The 17,257-nt window shown below is 40.4% G+C and overlaps 1 protein-coding gene across 1 annotated transcript; it reads right to left on the bottom strand.

Annotated features, from left to right (window-relative positions):
- Nucleotides 1-8,514: 8,514 nt before the first annotated feature.
- On the bottom strand, nt 8,515-8,955 carry LOC135203904 (uncharacterized). The gene has a single exon (XM_064233835.1). The coding sequence runs from the start codon at nt 8,953-8,955 to the stop codon at nt 8,515-8,517; it is 441 nt and encodes a 146-aa protein (XP_064089905.1).
- Between the last annotated feature and the right edge of the window lie 8,302 nt (nt 8,956-17,257).

Genomic DNA, 17,257 nt, shown 5'->3' with positions numbered 1-17,257 from the left:
CTAAATATATAAAATATTTCCAATTCTATATTAAGGAATTAATTATTACACAATTATAAAAGATAACGCAAGTAACATTTTGCAAATATGAAGATTTTACTGATTACAGTCACCAAGCTTATACAAGAGATCAAAGCAAACAGATATGCAACATCCACTACAAACAACGGTACAAGTTACGCCAAAGTTACAGCCTCCAATACGGGAAATTGCCAGGCTAATGCAAATAACATCCAGAATAATATAAGTAGAATACAAGAAGAGACCAGAATCACGATTATAACAAATTTAGCAATAAAACTGGGGCTGCGCCAAGAAGGATTCTACCCCTCGGTAATAAACAACATATTAGCAGATAACAATTTACCCACAATACACTTCTCTGAAAAAACAGTAAACATGATAGCAAGCACCATGAAAAGGAACAAAAGAGAAGAAAACCGTACAAACAAAGCAGAAGATTTACAAGCAACTCAGGATATACCACAGGATATGCAAGACTGCACACAATATGAAGAAAACACAGCAGAGAGCTCAGAAGACGACTCCTCATCAGATGAAGACTTTATACCCGGGAATGAGCCCAATTCGGACTCGAACTCACCAATCCTTCCCTCAGGACGCATAAGTAATCTACAAGAAACGCAGCATCAATTAACAGAAGAAATACAAGCCTCACTACTAAGCTTCTCGGATTTCTCCAGTTCTCCCATTTTACAAAATCCACAGGGATCAACTTCAGCATCAAAAAATACTACGCCAGTATCCAAGAATACCAGAAAACGGAAAAATGAAAAAAAAGAAGAACACAATTATTAGACCAATGTAACTCAAATGGACTCAACTCTGCGAAGAATTAAAATAATTCAACACAACGTGAAATCTTGGAAAACAAAGAAATTTGAATTATACAATATATATAGAGAAGAAGACCCTGACATAATATTAATCAATGAGCATGGTATGAAACGAAATGAAACTATGAAAATGTTTGGATATAATACATATACGCAAAACTTTGCTGATGAACCCTTTGCAGGAATAGCAACAGCAATCAGAAATAATATTAGACATAAGATAATAGACGATTTCCAAGACGACTTTTTAGCAGTCCAAATTCAAACTAACAAAGGACCAATAGTGATCGCTACAGCTTACAAGCCGCCAAGAAGACATTATTTCCCGCTTCCAGATGTAATGAAGTTAATGAACAGGAGGGAACCTGCCTATCTCATTGCAGATTTAAATGCCAGACACCAACTATTTGGATACAGGCAATCTAATTACACAGGTAAAGAAATTGTCAGATTAATAAATAAAAATATATCATACACTTAGGACCTGATTTTGATACTTTCGTAGCAAATAACAGAAAAGGAAAGCCAGACATAATATTAGGAAATAACAAAATTCACCTCAATATTGCCATTACAAGAGGGCCAGCAACCTCCTCCGATCATATACCAATGGTAATCACATTGTCAACAAATCCAATAATGATTCCATCCTTAGAAATACTAAATATAAAAAGAGCAAGCTGGGAAGGTTTAAAAAATGAAATAGAAGGAAAAATTAGTAGACAACCAACAAAAAATTCAAATGAAATAGAAATAACAAAAGAAATAGCTGACGAAGAACTTGAAGAATGGTATAAAAATATAGAGGAAGCTATAAAAAATCATATACCCATAACTAAATACACAACACTTCCACACCCTATTAGTAGTGATAAGTTAAAATTGATACAATGGCACTACAACAACATCCAAAACACAGTACTTATAACAGGTTGGAACAACACACTGATGAGAAGATATGTATCATTACAAGAACAGTTAGTACAAGAAAACTCAAGATTATATCATCAAAATTGGGAAAACTTAATAAAAAATACACAAATACAGTACAATAACCCAAAACATTTCTGGAACTCCGTTGCAAGACTGATGGAAAGCAAAACTAATACATCGCCATACATAAAGCATAGGAATGAGAAAATATATGATGACCAAGAGAAAGAAGTACTGCACAAGACCTACTGGCAGGAAATATTCCAGATAACGCAGGAGGATAACCAAAATTTCGACATCCAACATGAGACAATAGTCAATGAATTCATTGAACAACATAGACACAGAACGAATCCGCATCATGCAGCCGACATAACAGACTCAATGAAGACTGCCCTCTAACAAGGAAAATAGAATTATGGGAAATCAAAATAATAATTAACAACTTTAAACACAAGGCACCAGGAAGAAGTGGAATTAACAAGGTCATAATTCAAAATTTACCAGATATTGCACTTGAAAAATTGAAATATACAATTGGGCTCTCTCAATGGGATATTTTCCAATTATATTCAAGAATGCAATAATGATTTTGATACCCAAACCAGGAAAAGATACGTGCCAGGTAGAGAATTTTAGACCAATATCACTACTAGAAATACTTGGCAAAATATTTGAAAAAATAATAAACAACAGACTAGTGTTGTTCCTAGAAGGTAATCAGCTACACAATAAAAGTCAATATGGATTTAGAAAAGGAAGAGGAACCCGGATTGCAATAGCAACAATATATGAGAGCATTGCACTGTCACAAAGAAGTAGATACCTATGCAACCTAGTATGTAGAGATATAACAACAGGTCATTTGACAAAGTATGGATACAAGGACTTCAATACAAAATATTACATCTCAACCTTCCAGGCATTTTTGAGAAAATACTATGCAACTTCATCAAAGATCGAACAGCAGCAATCAAGTCACAAAATTACATAGGGAATCCATTCCCGTTACTAAGTGGAGTCCCACAAGGATCTGTACTCAGTCCAACATTATTCATATTATATACATCAGATATGACTCCACCACCAGAGTACTGTACTGATGTCTGCTTTGCAGATGATATAACTCAAATAGTCAGTCATACACCCAGAAAAACGTACTAGGAGAAGGGACCCAAATTTGAAAAGACAAGTAGCACAAAAAACAATGAACCAAATTGAAAGAATAAATCAATTTGAAAAGAAGTGGAAGATAAAGACAAATAAATCCAAATTCCACCTAGTATCGGTATCTGCATACAAACCTGCACAAATATTGTTAGACCAACAACCAGTGAATTTTACTAAAAGTACAAGAATACTAGGAATGCAATTCGGACAAAGGGGAATATCAAGACATGTGAGAGAAAGGCTAAGGATAGCAAGAACACAAAATACAAAGCTGAAAAGGTTTAGGAATATGAACACATCTATCAAAATCCATTTCTACAAAAGCCTAATCAGACCAATAATGGAATATCCACCAATACCCACGTGCTTAGCATCGACTTCCAATATAAGTGCATTACAAAAATTCCAAAATAAGATTCTAAGGTCTGCAGTGAGAAACAATCAAGAAGATGACGATCTGAATATAGAACAAATGCATAAAAAATACAAAGTAGAACCAATTAATCAGAGATTATACAGACTGGCTACCAATATATGGAGTAAACTAGTTCAATACAATAGTGAATTAGTAGAAGAATCTGAAGCAGAAGAGAGAAACCTTGACCCAAACAACACAGACCACAGATGGTGGAGAAGAGTATCTTCATATATTCATCGCAATGAACCTCGACCATTATACTATTAATTAAGAAATGTCTTGTGAAAAAAGTAATTTGTAGAATTTAATATGTAGATATGATGCAAAATCATTATGATAATTAAAATTAAGTTTAGAGTTAGAAAATTGGAACTTTATTAAATATGATTATATCATGTAATAAAATTCAAAATATGTAATCTGTACAATTCACCATGTCATATAATGTATAATCATTATTGTATTATGTTAATATTAGCTAGAAAATTGTACCCTTACCCAAATATAATCGTGAATAAACCACACTTTACCTTACTCTTACTAATACTTAACTTTCTAAAGTATTCCCTACCAAGGTTAGCTAGCTAACTACCCTCACTCTTCTTTCACCCATCTTACCTATCAGCTAAAAAAAAAAAAAAAGCTTATACATACATATATGATTATATATATATATATATATATATATATATATATATATATATATATATATATATATATATATATATAGTATAATATTGTGAATTATTGACATGTGCCGTCTATGCCAGTAAATTACAGTATTTAAGGAAGGAGGGGGGGGGGGCGCAGAGAATGTGCCATTCAATGAAGGTGGGCGAGAATTAGAAAAGGTTGGAAACCACTGCTATAATGAGACATTGTCGAGGCACAAATGAGATACGGTTGAAAAGAACGTTTTAAGGTAAACAAAAAGATCAAGAATACCAGAAGGTTAAAGATTGTCAAAAGGGAAAAATCAGAGATAATCCAGGATTATGGGAGATCACGCGGTCACAAACTAAAAGAAGACTTGACTATAAGAGAGATGGAAGCTTAGCCATACAAAGTCCAAAAACATTTATACAACTGAAAATATTAATTTTGTTTTGTAAAGACCTTCTTTACCATTAATTACGATCATGTATCTCATCTAGCAAAGCAGCAAGAACCACATTTATTTATTTGTATGTAGAATTTCCTGGCCTTTTCTCCGATATATAATTCATCAATGTATGTCCATTATGTTTTTTGCTATTTTTACATTATTAACTGCCAAGAAACAAATTCTCCTCTCTGAGAGCGGGTAGCGAGGGTCGGGGTCGGGCACTGCGTTTCCGTCCACACACTGCTATGTATACCTCGTGCCCAGGTAATAAATCAATTAGTGCTCAGTTCTGTCTCATTCCGACCTCAGGTGACCCGAAGAGTGACGGTGAACAGCGGTTTTGGCTTCGCCATTAACGGTCTCACTATGGCCGCGCTTACCTTCAGAAGCCTTTAACAGAACCATACTGCGACCAAGTTTAGGTTTCTGAAATCTTCCTCGGAAAACCACCCACGCCACTAACGGACTAATCACTAGCCTCCAACACCATACGGTGCTTAATTTGCGTCTTGGTGTGAGAGCCAAAATGCCAGACACTGAACTCGAAAGTCCATCCGAGAACTCACAGATCCTCTGTATCCCCCTCTCACCTTCAAAAACCACGTATCTTAGGCAATAAAACTGACGCCATTTTCACAGCAAAGTACCGTATCATGGTTCCTGCAGGCTGACGTACACTTCTGTGTAGCCAAGGTCATGGACGAAGAAACACAGACGGAAAAAAACAAATAGTAGACCTCCGCAAAAAGCTCATTGAGATATAGTCCATGCCCTTCCCAGAGAGAGCCCAACGTGCCCTGGACCTGATGAACCAGCCCCCGGGGGACGTGTTCCCCAAGGATGCCTGGGACAAACTACAAGGTCTCCTCTGATGCTGCTGGACTGCAACGAAAACAAAAGAAGAAGGGAGATCAGCCTATCGCAAGAAATGTTCCTGCGACGCCTTCCACAGGAGATGAAGGTGCAAATATGGAGGCAGACACACTTCCAATGGACAATTTGGTGAGCATCGCGCATAAACTCCACAAGGCCACCAAGGCCTCCAAACACGCCGCAGTGCCTGTAGCCTGCAGCCTGATAGAAGAGAAGGTCGAAGAGGGGGACACACACACAATATAAAGAAGAAAGGTGCCGCTGCAGCAGCAGAGGATGTGGACGAATCCAGCCTGGTGTCCACTGAAGACTCAGAAAGAACGCCAGCAACTGCAGAGCTCCCTGTGCATTCCCAAATAACTTAGAGCGCAGCCACCCATAACAGCAGTGGCCAGGAACAACAGGGAATCCCAACCAGTTGGATGCTTCATCCACAACCCGATCTTAGGGCGCTGAATGCTGGTAGACACGGGAGCCATGCAGTCAGTCTTTCTGCCGTTGAGGGAGGACCAAGACCTCCCACCCATGGCCGCGGCTGCACTAGTAGCCACAAATGGAAGCCCCATCTGCTGCTACAGAATCCAGACCCACAGAATATCCATCCTGGGTCATAAATACGAGTGGCCTTTCATCATTGCAGACGTCAGGTTCCCCCTGCTTAGCGCCAATTTTCCCGAGCAACATGGTCTGCTGGTCGATGTCGGCCAAAAACACCTTCTAGACACAGGAACCTGCCTCTCCTGCCTGCTTGCCGTTGGCCCGGGAATGCCCACTGTATGTACTGCTATGTTGTCCAAATACAACACCCTCCTGCACGAATTCCCAGACATCTTCAAGCAAGAACTACACCAGGAGCCAGGAACACAAGCCAAGCAAGGCATCTACCACCACATCACCACCACTGGCCCACTGACACATGCCAAATTTTGCCGCCTGCTGCCCTAGAAGCTCCAGGATGCTAAACAAGCATTGACAGAAATGTAAAGGGTGTGTATTTGCAAAAAGGCAACAAACCCATGGGCTGCTTCACATGGTGAAGAAGCCAGACGATTCCTGGAGGCCCTGTGGGGACTACCATCGATTAAACCTGGTAACAACGCCTGACCACTACCCCATGCCAAACATGCATGACCTGATACGAGCCCAAAATTCAACACAAACACTGTCACCAACAATCCGCTTATCCAACAAAAAAAAAAAAAACACCAAACAAGGACCAAGACTATACACCAACTCACAAACAAACAAAAAACACCAAACAAGCACCAAGACTACACACCAACTCACAAACAAAAAAACATCAGATAAGCACCAAGACTACACACCAACTCACAAACAATAAACACCAAACAAGCACCACAGAACTCGATTACTGAATACCCTCACTGACTGACTGCTTCTCACTCGGTCTGTCTTCACTGACTGACTCCGAATGCTCGGTGACGCAGCCACTTAATGAGACAACACACCTGCCAAAGAAGCAGTTCACTCATTAACCACCCATTCATCATTTACTCTCTCTCTCTCTCCTCTCTCTCTCTCTCTCTCTCTCTCTCTCTCTCTCTCTCTTTCTTTCACAAGTGACCCTTGAGAACATTGTCAAATGCAACCACTACATCATTCCTCCATAGCGTCTCTCTTGGTCTTGTTTGGAGGGGGACGGTCGAAGATTATGTTAGCTTTATGGATCACTCTCTCAATTATACGGTCAGGGTACATTAAAGATGACAGCTGCTTTCAGAATAGTTCAATTTCCTTTTCCAGGAAATGCGGGGAGCAAATCTTTAAGGTTCTTAAGAATAAATTACTGATTACACCAATCTTGATATAAATGTCATGATAATAAAAATAATGAATGTATGAAAGGGAAAATGTTTGTTTTCTGTATATAGTAAATTTGTATTCTGTCATGTCTCTTTTTTCCCACTCCCTATATTAAGGGGTCGGTTGCTGGATGCGCCTCCACCGTCTTCTATCAAAAGCATCATCCTCCACCAAACCTTTTCTTTCCATATCTTCCTTCACTTTATCTCGCCCTCTAATTCTCTGTCTAATATAATCTTCTTCCTCTTCACTCCCTCTTCATCATCCATCCTTAACACATGTCTATATCATCTTAATTATGACTCTAATCACCTTTGAAATCTTTACTATGCCTGCTCTTCTTCTTATTTCATCATTTTCCAATCTCTCAAGCAGCGATATTCCCATAATCCACCTTGGCATTCTCATCTCTGTTCTCTCAAGCTTTACTTTCTCTTTTCTTCTTAGAGCCCATTTTTCTTATCCATACATTAACACTGGCACTGGTCTTATCACTGTGTTATAGATCTTGACTTTTAGCTTGATTGGCATTTACATATCGCATACTACTCCAGCTACATCTCTCCACTTCCCCCACGCCGCTTTTGCCCTAATGCAAAATTCAGCCTCACATCCTCCCTCTTGGCTTAAAGTAGATCCTAAGTATTTAAACTTTTCTGCCTGTTTCATAATCGAGCCTGTTCTTTCTTGTATTACTATTAAGTCTCTGTCTTCTCTACTGCTCACCGAAGCCTCAATTTTATTCACATTCATCTTTAAGCCATCCCCCTCTAAAGATGCCTGCCATTCTCCAACCCTTCTCTGTAGGTCCTCCTTATCTTCAGCAGTAATTACCAGATCATCGGTGTACAACAACTCCCACAGAGCTTCATTCCTGATCTCTTCACTCAGCACAAACAAAAATGGGCTTAATGCTGGCCCTTGGTGTAATCCAACTAGCTTCAAAGTTTTCTGTATCCCAAACTGCTGTTATTACTTTTGTGCTCGTTACTTGATATATCATCTTGACCAGCCTAACCACCTTTTCTGGGACTTTCCTCTTCCTCAAACATCAAAACATAACTTCTCTTGGGATTCTATTGTATGCTTTCTCTAGGTTTATAAATGCACAACAATAGCTCCTGGTTTCCTCTGGCCTCATTTCCTGTACCTGACTTACTATAAAGATGGCATCCATACTGCTGTTTCCTGATCTTTACAATCTCTCTTAATCTCTCATCCAATATCTTCTCTAAAACTTTTAATCCATGCTCTGTTAGTTTAATTCCCCTGCAGTTACCACAATCCATGACATCTCCCTTCTACTTGTATATATACACCATTAGACTCTCCTCTCAGTTCCTTGGTATTTCTTCCTCTTCCCATATAGCTTTTAATATATCCAGCATCCATTTCTCCCCCTCTGTACCTAGTAATTTGATCATTTCAATCTGGAACTCTGATGGACCTGATGCTTTACCATTCTTCATTTTACTTAATGCTCTCTTTATTTCTCTATCCTGTATCTTCACCACTGGTCCCTCTACCCTCTGTGCTTCCTCCATCTCCTCTCTCTCATTTTCAATATTTAATAGTTGTTCAAAATACTTTCTCCGTCTCTTCTCAATGTTTTCATCCCTATACACTATATTTCCATCTCTATCCCTGATGACACCCAATTTAGCCAAATCCTGTCTCTGCCATTTCCTCAAGTTTGAAATCTTATAGATATCCTTTTCTCCTTCTCTTCCTTCTAGTCTTTCATTCAACTTCTCTGCCACCCTTCCAGTAGCCATACCTACCCTTCTTCTCGCCTCTCTTTCCTCTTCTCTGTACTGTTCCTCTGCACCTTGTGCATGCCTTACTTTCTAGTCCTTAAATTCTTTCAATTTTCTTTTGATTGATTCTTGCACCACCAATTTTCTCTTCTTGACACTCCATATCCGGTGGTTCTTCCTACCAGGTCCTCTGCTTTCCCCAAACATATTTCTCTCATGTCTGCCCAGATATTTTCCACTCTGTTACCCTGTCCACCTCCCAGCCATCTCTCTCTCACAGTACTCCTAAATTGCTCCCCCTTTCCTCCTTTAAGTTCCCAAATCTTAATTCTAGATTTCTTTTTTGGGTTTCCTCCCTCTCATTTTCAAATCCATCACCAACACCCTATGTTGTTTAACACACGCTTCTCCCAAGATCACTTTGCAGTTTGTCACATTGCTTTTGTCAGCTCTTCTAACCAGGATGTAATCTGTTTGTCTTTGCACTCCCACTGTCATTTGTTGTCAAGTACTTATCCAACTTCTGTCGTGTCTCTAATTATTAAAACATCAAGAAAAGGAATTTTGTTGTCTTTTTCCCATTCAACCTTTGATTTGATGCTGGGCACTTATGCATTTCATTTTGAAAGAAATTTTTTGAAATTTCCCCACCTATTATCCTAAAACGTTAGGATATCATCGGCATATCTCATCCACAGCTGTCATCTTTAAAGTACCCTGACTATATAATTGAAAAAGGGATCCATAAAGCTAATATAATCTTCGACCGTCCCCCTCAAAAGAAGACCAGAGAGACACCCAACAATAAAATAAAAATTGCATACCTGGACAGGATTAAAACGTTGGCTCAGACACTTGGGAACTCTAACCCTTTTGCTTTTACCTACGCAAATGTCTTAGCCAAATCCCTGATTAAAGTCCAACAAAAGCCGGTCCCCAAAGACACAGGAGTGTATGAGATCCCTTGCCTCAACAGTGAACAATCCTACTTAAGTTTTACAGGTAACTCACTCCCCCAGAGCTTAAGATACCTTAAACATTCAGTTAGGTATGGACAACAGAGCTCAGCTATTTTTAACCACATAAATAACCATAATCGTAGAATAAACTGGAATTTGTCACATATAATTTATAGCAACAACTGTCAGTTCAAAAGCTAGATGGTAGAGTCAGCTTTGATAAAAAAAAAACAAAAAAACATGAAGAACTTCTCGAAAGGAATTTGGGACTCAGAAATTATAGATAAAATCTTCCTCCAACCAGCATTTAAGAAGATGAAAGAGAAATTGTCGACTGCGGCGACATTACAGATGACTTCTGGACCTCTTGGTATAAGTACTGCCTTTATGTAACTCTTCTCATTCATTACCTGCCCAGTGGCAGATTTAAGGGTGGGGCACCTAGTTACGTGCACCCCCATCCCTCATGGATAGATTAATGTGTAAATCTCAAAGATTTACTAAATTTTGGTAATGTGCACCCGTTGCACACAAGTAAAATATTGATAGAAACACCTAAAACAAAATTATATAATTTGTTTTTTTATGCATGTATTGATTGCTTATATTTTCCAAAGAAACTTCACCTGCTACTTCTTTGTAAGCTACAAGGTGTTGGAAACAATGTAACAATCTTCAGAATTATAATTCTCTCTCTCTCTCTCACATACACAGACACACATTAATAGAAACAACTTGTTGAATAGCCAGCACGGTTTCAAACAAAACAGATCCTGCCTATTGTAAGGACGGCATATCTGCTGAAATGTCCATTCTTCCATTGTACATACCTTTTTTCTATATACATCCAAATGTAGAGTAGATTGCGGCCTTTCTGCCAATATATATATCTCCTAAATAGGCATCCTTTATGCCTAAAAATATGTATATTTGTATGTGCAAGAAAGCACAATCGCAGCAGGACTCCGACCCCTTTTGTATGTGTTCGTGACAAACACTACGTTGCCGTTTGCACAGCCTCCTTATATATATCTGTGTCTGATTAATAAACCAGAACGAGTTTCTCCTTGTCTCAGTCCAGTCCTCACAACTGGTGACCTTCCAGATTAGGACAGGTAACGGTTTCAGCCACTCACCCCAGAATAACCAATAGCAGACTAAATACAGCATTCAGTCTTGGTTTTCTTGAGCTCCTATCTGCAGTTGACCAAACGCCATTAACAGACTAAATACAGCACATCCCTTACAGGAGTGTTTTGGCGTTTCTCCTCACGGTTTGGCCCTCCATTAACAACTACCATCGACTGTAGGAAGAAGTGAATGTTGGACCTGGAAAACTCGAACCATAAATAGGAGCTTACGACCGCCCTCCCAAGTGGATCCTCGACGCCCTGGGCCGCACCCCGATCCACACCCTTGCAAGCTGCCACCGACCCCCACTCCATCAAACTGCTGCCCTTCGCCCGACAGAACATCGCAGCCTGGCTCCACCGCACAGAGATCCAGTTTCGGCTCCACGGTATCACAGTGGCTGGAACCAAGTCGGACTTGATTGCCGCAGCTCTCCTGGAGGAGGTGTTCAACCGTCTCGCCCCGGAGCGCTGCCCTACGACGACCTGAACGTGAAGCTGGTACAGGTTTTCTCCCTTCCCATGCCCGAGAGAGCTGCCCAAATCTTCGACCTGGTGGTGAACCCCCTGGTCAATGAGGACCCGAGGGTAGCCTGGGACAAGCTCCAGGGCCTGATATTGCTGCTGGAGATGGACCCTCAGGGGCATAGGAAGGAGGTAAGCTGGATGAAGGAACTCTTCCTCCACCAACTTGCCCCTGAAGTAAGCGGCCAGATATCAGCTGACAACCTGGAGATGGGAAGCTTGTTGGAATGGGCACACAGACTATACACCGCCACCCAGGCTGTGTAACTCACCTCCCACCATCAGCCAACAGCCTGCAGCAGGAGGATTTGGAGGAGGTGGAGACTGATGCAGCCTTCCAGAAGAGGAGAACCCCGCAGCTCAGCCAGACACCAGCTGGTTTTTTTACCACCAAAAGTGTGGAAAGAAGGCAAAGACTGCTCCCAACACTGCCCTCCCTGGCAGCAGCAGTAGCCAAGTGACGCCCCATAGGATTCTACGTCAACCAGGATACTGGTTGACATGGGGGCCATGCAATTGGTGTTCCTGCCATCAGCAGAGGACCACAGCCATGCCCCTGATGCCCCAGCCGCCCTTGTGGCCGCCAACAGGACCCCATTTGATCCTATGGCACCAAGTCCTAGACCATCGCATTCCTGGGTCAGACCTACACCTGGCCCTTCATTATTGCGGACATAAGAACTCATCTCCTAGGGGGCGGACTTCTTGGACATAGCCTGCCAACGCCTCCTGGACACAAAAACATGCCTGTCACACCCACTCACCGTGGGCCCCAGGGTACCCGCCATCTGTTCTGTCTCCCTCACAAGTACTGCTCCCTCCTACAGGAGTTCCCAAAGGTGCCAGGTACCTCCTGATGGTGATTGACCAGTCCACCAGGTGGCCAGAAACCACCCCGATGTTAGAAGACACTGCAGAAGCCTGCGCCGAAGCCCTCCTCTCCAGCTGGGTCAGCTGCTTCTGAGTGCCAGACAACGTCACAACAGATCGAGGAACCACTTTCACCTCAGAGCTCTGGACCGCCCTTGCACGCCTGATGGGGATGAAGCACCACACCACCATGGCTTACAATCTTGCTGCAAATGGCATGGTGGAGAGGACCCACCACTTCCTTAAGGCCTCCCTGATGGCACACTGCACTGGCCCCAACTGGAAGGCACAACTGCCTTGGGTCCTCCTCGTCCTCCGCACTGCCCCAAGAGCCAACAGTGGACCATCACCTACGGAGAAGGTCTTCGGAGACACTCTGACAGTGCCAGGCGAATTCTTCCCGGTCGACAGCTTAGACGAGGATGTCCCCCTGTCAAGACTCTAGGCAGTCACCCAGAATTTCATTCCCTGCTGCAAGACCTTCTCCGACAGAAGAGAGCACTTCTGACCAAAAGCCCTGGATTCCTGCGGACACGTCTTCATCAGGAATGATGCCACCCGCCCTCCCTTAACGAGGATCGCATTGTGTCATCCACCGATTGGAGAAGGCATTCCTTATCACAATCAATGGCTGCGAGGACTGGGTCTCAATAGACCGGCTGAAACCTGCCTTCATTCCTGAGGAAGACAATAACGCAGAGAGACCTCGCAGGACTCTTCCTCAGAATGGAAAACCACCGGAACCCACCGGCACACTCAGACATCGCCAAGGCCGCCTAAGGATAGCAGTTGAACCCATCAGATCTCCCACCAGGGGAGGCATCCTGCTGTCCGACTCATCAGGAGACTTAGAGCCAGAGGACGTTCCCCGACAAATGGCATCACGGACCCGCAGACTCCTCCGCCCTCCAGTAAGATACCGATGACCAATCATCTATGATTATTGTCATAACCATTGTCTTGGAGGGGGGGGCGAGTATTCGTAAGGACGGCATTTCTGCCGAAATGTCTGTCTTTCCATTGTACATACCTTTTCTATATATATCCAAAATGTAGAGTAGATTGTGGCCTTTCCACCAATTTATATATCTCCTAAATAGGTATCCTGTACGCCTAAAAATATGTATATTTGTGTGTGCAAGAAAGCTCATCACAGCGGGACTCCATCCCCTTTTGTACGTGTGCGTGACAGACACTACATTTCCGTCTGCACAGCCTCCTTATATATTTCTGTTTCTGATTATACCCTATTGGCTCCTTCTTGGCAATTTGAGCGTGGCCCCTACGTTGCCAAATGTACTTCTCTCGAATTTTTAAAGGCCTACCCTTCCCATTTACCCCTTTTAATCCGTGCGTCTGTCAAGGTGGTTTACCCTCCTTGGCATTTGTTAATGTCTCATAGGAGCAGTAGTATACTTCTGGGGGTTCCCTGTTGCCTCGGCACTCCTTCGAAAATATTTCCATTCTTCCAGGTCTCTGTTTTTCATATACGTCTAATTAAATCTCTTTTAGGACCTTTCTTGTGATCATCACAAGCCACTGAACTTCCGCACTTTTAATTTACTTGTTTTTGTGTTAATTTACTGTATATATATATATATATATATATATATATATATATATATATATATATATAGAGAGAGAGAGAGAGAGAGAGAGAGAGAGAGAGAGAGAGAGAGAGAGAGCGGCATAAATATACAAGTGAAATTATCGGCAGCTATTCAATTTATCATCTTTATATAATATACTCCCTCGTTTCTTTCCATTAAGAGTATTCATAACATTTTTCTATTCTTATATCTTCATAAGGGTTTGTCAAAACAAGTAAATGATTATTTTGGTCATGAATGTCATATAGTGATAATAATAGAGAAGAATGACAAGGCTATATTATATAGATAATATTACTGCACGTTATAAATACAAAACTTTTAAGAAACAATTCGTTATATATATAAGTAAATTAATTTTGGGAACTGAAAAGAATATTTGCATTAAGAATGGTACCAGCCCAGCATGAAAGACAAGCGACGACCACCTTTCCCAGTAGGGGATTTATATATTCGATAAAGATAGTAAGACACAAGCAGGTGTAAAATTTGTTGTTGCCATGAAGACGGGAGGTGTCGAGCAAGAATTCATACATTAGAAGAAGCAGTCTTTAAGAAAATTAATGAGCATATTCATCCTCCATCGGTAGAAGTTGAAAAAGCAAAAACATGTTCGTCAGTGAGCTGAGAATACGCACGAGGCAGTATGTACTTATTATCAACAAATCACCGGAAAATCTGTCTCGAGCTGCAGTTGTCCAGCTACTAAATAGGCAAGCAATGCGTAAAGCTATTCGTCGCAAAATGGAACGCAGGTAGCCATCTCCCCGAAAACCCCATCGTATCGGATTATGGCAGCAAAAAATGCGTTGGAATATTTGCAAGGTATTGCGCACAATATATTAAACTAAGTTTTTTTGAATTTGTATTTTAGGCGATTTTTAACTGTTTTCTTGACGATTTTACAGAGTTACATGTATTCTTAGAATCAGTGTGTGTAATTTTTTTTATGTAAAATATTTTTATTCAAAGAATAAACAACCATGTTTTATCTTTCTTATTGTTTTAATACCATACTTTCCTTTTGAAAATTATTTTTAAGTGTGATTATTACCTAAACTTTTACACTTGTTTCACTACTTTTTAAAGTAATTTTTTTTAGCCTGATATTGCGCTGAAATGTCTTGGCGCTGAATGGTCTCATCTCCAAATGCAGCAGACCCAGATACAGTGAAAAGTTTCAGAAATGATCTAAGGCAAATAGGAGTGGTAAAAAATATTGGCAAATAACTTTTAACCTAGATAAATGTAGTGTTGCAAATAGGAACAAATACTTATGCCTAACTACATGCTGCTTTGGAATGACATAAATAGTGTAGAACAAGAAGAGGACCTTGGAGTTATTATTACCAAGGACTTTTTCACTGTTTTTTTATTGAGGAAAATTTTTTTATTTAATAAAAACACAACTGCCTGAGTGTTTGCTTCCGAAACTGTTCCGAAAAGTTAATGGTCCATATCTTATGATAAAAAAAAAGAAAAAAAGAACGAACCGACTCCAGGTCAGGTTTGGTATGGATGGCTTAGCCTCAGGTGAAGAGGACCTAATGATGTACCAGTCAACAATTCCTAACTTGTTGTACTCCAGTCCTAAAGCTTAATTCCATTGGATACTTTATATTGTATACACAGAACAGTTAAACAAATTTTCATGACTTGTGTTGTACATGATACTCAATTTGTCTAGTTTATATTTGACATAACCTGAGTTCAGTTCATGTTTTGGGAAGAATGCTCTTCGTAGCGCTGAAACATACTCGAACTCTATAAGGACTCTTGGCAAGGTAAACGAATATCCAGTGAAATTATGAAAAAAAAAGTATTTAAAAAAATATACAATATAACAGACGCTATATGTTCCACTTTTCCTACAGTATTTCTGACCCAAAACATAACAAACATAGATGATGGTAATTATGGTCTTTCAGAAAATCAGCCTCCAGTCTTATTTATTTTCTTAAGGTTTAGAATAGATTCCCACGTACCATACTCCTCTTGGTTTAGCGGGATCCTCTTGCCCGCCCCTTACCTTTAAACACTTTTTTTCTGTGAACTTCTTAAATCCCCCTTTTTAACATGTGAATCAACTTACAGTCACTGGACCGATTTTCACATTTGCCTGTCTTTGGGTGGTTCGAACCAGCTATGTTAATTCATTTTTGTTTATTTGTATATAATGATTTAGTAGAGGCAGCAAACACATTTTAGAGGCTACGTTGCATTCATCCTTCCCACATCAACCCCCTTCCCACCACACACGCATGGAATTCTTGAAAGTTTCTTAGTTTTGTTAGCCCAAGGTTACCAGTCCTGGTATCTGCCCCAAGCTCACCGGAGTGCATTGCACCTATCATTTTCCTCATCCTGACCTTTCGGCAAAAATGGTTCTAAATTCGTGCCACCTGTAATTTGTTAAAATATTAGCCTAAACATATTATTTTCAGTTTTGTCTCGTTTCTAATTTGTTTGATTTTAGATTAACCGCCGGTCATTCGCGACGGCTAAGTCGGTATTTCGAATACTAGAATATAAACAAACCAAACCATCAAACCAGCCAAAGTTGGCGAGGAGACACTGCTGACTGTAGTTATTTGCAGAAACCGAAAGACGTTTTTTTATTACTCTGACTCACGAAGGCAGAAAGAATGTAGATGTTGAATTAACGAAGAGTAGGTACCACACTAACATATAACCGCTTTAGCATAACTTTTATCTTTGGCAATATCTCTTATAGCGGGGAGGGAATTTAAGATAATCGTGCACTTTATGACCAGTTTTTGAAATTTTACATGGTGATAGGTATGGCCACAAGGTTTTCGAAAACCAAGTTGTAACTGCCCTCTAGAGGCTTGCTTGCACGAAATTCAATATGGCCACCACCGATAGAAGATAATAGTATACTTCAGCTCCTATTTACACTAGAACCATGTGTAATACCACTTTTCTAATGTTTTGGAGGGGCAAGGATTCCTTTTCTGATGCCATTTTGCTGTTTCAAGGTCATTTACAGGGTCAAAGGTCAAATTTAAGGGAAAATTGAACACAACTTACACTAACTTGAATAGATTTATTCGAACAAAAATGACCCTAAAATTATTCCTGGAACCAAAGAATTTGTTTAAGATACCTGAATATTTGTAGCATTAGAGTTTGAGATAGATCCTACAGTACATTTAAGCTGTAAAATTAATCTGACAATATCATATTTTCATTTCAGGTAACTGAG

This window comes from Macrobrachium nipponense, chromosome 44 (genome assembly GCF_015104395.2).
Source record: "Macrobrachium nipponense isolate FS-2020 chromosome 44, ASM1510439v2, whole genome shotgun sequence".
NCBI classification, from domain to species: domain Eukaryota; kingdom Metazoa; phylum Arthropoda; class Malacostraca; order Decapoda; family Palaemonidae; genus Macrobrachium; species Macrobrachium nipponense.
Note: the sequence above shows the minus strand (reverse complement) of the source record. Positions and strands in the feature narration are given on the sequence as shown.

What these genes read in the sequence shown, in the direction of transcription:
- LOC135203904 (XM_064233835.1), bottom strand. Translation starts at nt 8,955, where the DNA reads ATGGCTACTGGAAGGGTGGCAGAGAAGTTGAATGAAAGACTAGAAGGA.